Source organism: Sycon ciliatum, chromosome 4 (assembly GCF_964019385.1).
Source record: "Sycon ciliatum chromosome 4, ocSycCili1.1, whole genome shotgun sequence".
Lineage (NCBI taxonomy): Eukaryota > Metazoa > Porifera > Calcarea > Leucosolenida > Sycettidae > Sycon > Sycon ciliatum.
The window spans coordinates 39,068,962-39,075,363 of NC_088646.1; the positions used below are offsets into that span (position 1 = coordinate 39,068,962).

Genomic DNA, 6,402 nt, shown 5'->3' on the forward strand with positions numbered 1-6,402 from the left:
AATCTTTGTTTGTACCTTACTTAGCTGTATGGTCTCTCGAATTCAAATAAACAACAACAACGTACGGCTTCTCTCTGGTTCTGGTTTCTTGTGCTGTCTCTCAGTGCCACCACATACATGTACACATACATGTACATGTATGTGTACACTACAAGTAGTACAGTGCTGTGTAGTGCTGTACAGTCATGTATCAGTACTTCAGTATATCACTCCCCCTTTAAGCTATACACTTCACCAATGCACAGCAGGCAGTGCGAGGATTCATTTGATACCAATATCACCATATAGGGAGATCACCTGCTTTGAAAGACCACCTGTTTATAAGACCACTTTGGGCTGGAACCATGCGTGGTTGCTGAAACCAGGTTTCACCTGTATACTGGTAATCATGAGTAAAATCAAACCGAGATCAAGTGTGCAACTTTGCATATGGGCCACCCACGGGAAAACCCCACATCACGTGTTCCAAGTACGTTGCGTACAATGAGTATGTACAACGCAGGCCAGTGTGCGCACAGCCTGAATATCTGTCATGAGCATGCTGACGACTCGCATAAACCTGAGTGGGTTTCTGTCAGGAGGTGCTATTTTTAGTACTCCACTGCTCACTAAAACGATCTGGGAATGTACACAACTGGAACACTACACCGCGTGTTATGAGGTTTTTTTTGCCATTAGCGGACCCCATAGAAAGGGTATTCAGAGTGGCACACTCTTTATTTTACTCCTGGTGTGATGTTCAGGGTTCTAGCCAAAGGGGGGCAGGAGGGCGCAGCGCCCCCCCCCCCCCATACTCCGTTTGCGCGCCCCCTGTGAAAAAGTGCCGCCTCCCTACTCATTTCCGATTTTTGTATTTTTTCACGCCATTCAACGAAAATACAGTCGATAGTCACTACTAGAGGGTTCATAAAGGCACATTTGTGAGGGGTGAAGTCGGGGGTTCACCCTGTATGTTGCATTTTGCATGGCAAGACAATCTTGGACAATGGAAAAAATAGGTCATGGGGTAACTTTTTCCCATGCCCGCCCCCCTACTATATTGACCTGGCTAGAACCCTGATGTTATATTGTTCCACCCAGATGATGGTCAGGTGCATGCATGTACTCTTGCTAGCACGCAACTGTTTCGAGCAGTCTAAAGAAATCCGAGGGCAAACTGCAAGAGCCCGTGCATGCACCATCACAACTACCAAACCGAGTCTGCTGCTGAGACATACTCAAACAGGTGCAATACTGCACACCAATAGGAAGTGAGAAAACACTTAGATCAAGAGTACTTCCTATGTCTCAAAGAAACTAATTCCTTGTGCACAGTAGTACATCCGTGTGTACAAAGAAGACAAAAAATGCGCAAAACAGAAAAAGGGGAAATGCTACTTGAAGTAACAAATAAAAATCCTACAAATTGGCATTTGAGCTCATGGTGCTAACTTAAATAGTTTTAGTGGAGACGTCTGAAACAACTTCTCACTAGAACACAACGCTAAGAAGACACAGGCAGTCACTCACTTGCATGGCTGATATTGTACTCAGAGCAACAGAGTGAATTGGAAATCAGTGCCGCCATACCAAAGCAGCAGGAGTGCTGCAGTCATCGGGGCTCTGCGCTCAGCCTCACAGGGCACTGGGCACGCTCATAGACGCCTATTCTGCTAGAGACATTGTTGAATTAACTTAGAGCAGGGAGTCTGGGACCTGCAAGAAACACGAAACAACAAAGTAGCAATCATCCACACGCTACACACCACACATGGAGTCTTGAAAATACATCATTTCTAGGACAGGGTAGATGTACTCCATAACCTGATCTTGCAATTAGAGCACTAATGCTTTGAGGCAATTTAAAAATGCTTCATTGCGATGGGCCAGTGACTCTGAGCTCTGCTGGTGAGACCTGGCAAGGTCAAAAGACTCAAAACAGCTAACTGTCCCAAGATGGAGTACTAGCTGGTCACCTTACATATAAGTTACTACCCATTGCAACATGTTTGTAATCACGGCCGATGGGTACCGGAGGCCTGTACAGTTATTACTAGCCGGTGTGAACAGTAACTGCATGGAACAGTGCTCTATGTGCTGGGTGCAGGGTTGTACACGTACAGAAGGCAAGGCACCACTTTGCCGTCTTTGGATAAGTAGTTGCAACTAATCTCTGGCGTTTTCTTGCCCAGCATGGACCACCTGGTATGGCATACACAGGGCCGGAGCCAGCTCCCACGGAGCGGCCGAGTACCCTGTTGAAGGGGGGGGGGGTGTGGGGTCCTCCCGCAGAAAATTTTAGAAATTTAGAAGGCAAATCCTGCTCTGGGCGCATTTCGGTGGATCTCCTAGCCCCTTGGTACAACTTGCAAGTCTGACATTCCAATGCAGAATACACTAGTTTCAGGCTGTGCATCTATGATACTTCACTGTACGTAGAATGTTCCTGATGACAGGGTAATCCGTTTTTACGACTCTCTGTATAAAATCATACATCGAAACGTTTTCTCCCCGGTTTTGGACGTTCCGCGTGGACCGGCTTTTTGAGAAATTGGTACGGCCATGGCCGTAACGGCCGCACAAGTGGCACCGGCCCTGATACATGTACTACGTAGCATTGCCAAGACTGTATCATCCAGACTTGACATGTACTCAGTATCAGCTTTGTGTGAGAAGCAACCACGCTACAGCTCGGTGTACAGCTGTGTGTGCTGGCCCGAGCCAGTGTATCAGTTCATGCCTCCTTTGAACATGCAAACAGGGACCTCACCGACAATGTACACAGCATACATAGTACAATGCTAAAAGAACAACTGTCACCGGTGTCGCTGACGCCTACATACTGGGATACAGCATAGTCATAGAAGAAAGTATTGCTGCTGCTGCTGCATATACATGTAAATATTGAGAAACTCACGGCCTTCTTCAGTGCCTGCTCCAGATCTGTCAGCAAGTCTTCCTCCTCTTCCAGGCCAACAGAGAGACGGATCTAAGCACACAGATACAAACACGTCTTTAAAAACAGCTACTGTGCAACCAGAACAATGACAAACACCAACAGCCCATTTAAAATGCAAACATTGGAAAGGAGGAGATCTGATTCTTGAGCGTGCACCGTGAAACAGCGAGCATCAATGCTAGATGCTGTATTCGGCTGTTAGGTGCCGAGCCTCATCTCTCAGCAGAAGCAGAGTTCATTTATGACATCCGTGGGACGCATGCTGTCCATTGCAAAGTTTGATGAAGCGATTGAAAAGCAATACCAAAGAGCTCAATGCAACGTTGAGAGACATTGGACAGAGGCACAGTACACTCGTAGATAACATCGAGCTAAGCTGCCACGACTAAGATCTCATTAAACCTACCAGCGTGTCGGAGATGCCCAGCTTGGTGCGCTCCTCTTGCGTAATGGAAGCGTGTGTCATGCGGGAACTGCACAGCACAGAGCACACCACCAGTCAGACCAACAGCACATCCACAGCACATCCACAGGACAGTACATGTATGTACAATTCCAATGTACGTAGCAAAGAAAAGTGTGTGCCAATGCAACAAGTATCAGTACGGATCACCGGAATCTCAAGAAATAAAGAAAATGTAATAAAGAAAATGTATGCGTACAGTGCAGGTGCTGTGTCCAGAGCAGAGTAGAGTAGAGCAGAGTAGAGTAGAGCAGAGTAGAAGCAGAGCAGAGCAGAGCAGAGCAGAGCGGAGCAGAGCAGAGCAGAGCAGAGCGGAGCAGAGCAGAGCAGAGCAAAGCAGAGTAGAGTAGAGTAGAGCACATGAATGGACTGTAGTATGATACTGTAGAAGCAAATGTACCTACCTACCCAACTCTCTTTCTATGTCTTTCTGTCCATCTCTCCCTCTCTCTCTCACACACACATACACGCCACACACACACAGTGACACACACTTACGGCAGTTCAGCCAAGCTCTCGAAGCCACCCAAACTCTCTGCCAGCGTGAACACCTAGGGGTCCACGGGAGGGTGAAAGAAAGCAAAGAAAACGCAAACAAGGCGGTATTAAAGTTACCGTAAAAGTCCGTAAATAAGTACGTATTTACTTTCGAATTTAGTGACCACACCCGTACTAACTTTCGGGCGGGTACTGACTTTCGGGCGCGAACTAACTTTCGGACCTGACTTGTGTGTAGTGGAGAAGTCATTTTCATGTCGATGTACATGCTACGTGCTGCATGTGCGCACCGTACCGGTACTTATTTCGGGCAGTATGTTTATCGGGCTTGACTTGACTTCAACAGACAGAGCCAAAAGAATGAAGGGGGTATTTCTTTCGGGCAGGTACTTATTTACGGACTTTTACGGTAGATGAAGTAAAGCTCGGTACAACACCCAACAGAAACAATTAACCCATTAAAAGAGGCATGCTAACTACATGCGCACGTGGTTCAACTCATTGGCTGCATACATGTACGTCAACTCATTGGCTGCATACATGTACGTCCGCGAGATTCCAACCGTATACTTTCCTACAGGCCAAGTTCTTTGTTCCATTTCGTTCAAAGATGCCGTTGAGGTAGAAACGGCAACTGATCAAAACACTGATCAACCTAGCATTCACAACTTAGTGCAAGTGCAGTGCCTGCAAACCACAGAATGGTTATAAATTCATGAGGCCGGATTTCACTCGCAGCCATTGTTACTGGATGTGCATTTAACAGTAGCCTGCCGGCACATAATGTTACTACACTAACATACACCAGATAACCCCTTCATCACAATGATTGAGTCGATGATCTCCTTGGGAGAAGCTCGGGTTCAAAAACCAACCAATGGCAATCGGAGACCATTTGCACATGCACATGCACAGACACACGCAAACACACACGCAAACACACACACACACACACACACACACACATACACACACCCACATACAGGCAAACACACATACACACATGCACACACACACACACACCCATATAATTATATATATACACACACACACACACAAACGAATCCCACACACACACATGTACACACACACACACACACACACATACACACACACCCACATACAGGCAAACACACATGCACACATGCACACACACACACACACACACACACACACACACACACACACACACACACACACACACACACACACACACACACACACACACACACACACACACACACACACACACACACACACACACACACACACACACACACACACACACACACACACACACACACACACACACACACACACACACACACACACACACACACACACACACACACACACACACACACACACACACACACACACACACACACACACACACACACACACACACACACACACACACACACACACACACACACACACACACACACACACACACACACACACACACACACACACACACACACACACACACACACACACACACACACACACACACACACACACACACACACACACACACACACACACACACACACACACACACACACACACACACACACACACACACACACACACACACACACACACACACACACACACACACACACACACACACACACACACACACACACACACACACACACACACACACACACACACATGTACACACACACACACACACACACACACACACACACACACACACACATGTACACACACACACACACACACACACACACACACACACATAGACACACGCACAGTACCTTGAGAGAGCTGAGGAAGGTCTTGGACTGCTCCAGACCACCCTTAATGAAGCACACGACCATGCCTCCGAATCCCTTGCCCTGGCGACAGGCCAGCTCATGCTGAGGATGCGACGGGAGTCCTGGACACATGGGGAAGCATACCAACATGGCTGCTACTGAGAATGGTCGTACACCATATCAAAGTCGACACTACTAGTATGCACAAGAACACAGATCCTCATAGGAGCTGCAACTGCTTCCATTGATCTGGAAGGGCTGTGATGTCCCTACCGACGATGTGCACAGGGCATTTGTAGTGATCATTTCGCACACAAAACCCAATTAATAACAATGATGCCGTCCAGCAGTGTAGCGAAATGAGATCAACGCCAAGTGAGACAACGCGGCATGATAGTCAAGGTAGTGTTTGAGAAAAGGCGACACCTTGACCAGAAATAAGCACTTTTAAAGGTACACAGGGCTGTGATTCTTGTTGCCACACATACCTGGGTAGACAACACGCTCCACGCGTGAGTGAGCCTCCAGGAAGCGAGCGACAGCAAAGGCGTTCTTCTGATGCTGCTTCATGCGCACGGCCAGGGTCTTCAGCCCTCTGTTGGCCATGTAGCAGTCGAAGGGGCTCTGCACTGCGCCGACGGCATACTGGACAAAGTAGAGCTTGTCGTACAGGTCCTTGCTGTTCATGCACAGAGCGCCTCCCAGCACATCACCGT

The 6,402-nt window shown here is 47.7% G+C and overlaps 1 protein-coding gene across 1 annotated transcript in view; it reads right to left on the reverse strand.

Annotated features, from left to right (window-relative positions):
* Positions 1 to 1,199: 1,199 nt before the first annotated feature.
* Positions 1,200 to 6,402, reverse strand: part of LOC135816084 (cystathionine gamma-lyase-like) — an 11,552-nt gene continuing 6,349 nt past the window's right edge. Inside the window, exons 8-13 of the mRNA XM_065329453.1 lie at positions 6,175 to 6,402; positions 5,687 to 5,808; positions 3,900 to 3,952; positions 3,345 to 3,411; positions 2,897 to 2,968; positions 1,200 to 1,695 (exon numbers count right to left, since the gene is read on the reverse strand). The exon at positions 6,175 to 6,402 is cut by the window's right edge and continues 3 nt beyond it. Coding sequence (XP_065185525.1) covers positions 1,675 to 1,695; positions 2,897 to 2,968; positions 3,345 to 3,411; positions 3,900 to 3,952; positions 5,687 to 5,808; positions 6,175 to 6,402 — 563 coding nt within the window. The 3' untranslated portion in view covers positions 1,200 to 1,674. The remainder of the gene's footprint in view (positions 1,696 to 2,896; positions 2,969 to 3,344; positions 3,412 to 3,899; positions 3,953 to 5,686; positions 5,809 to 6,174) is intronic.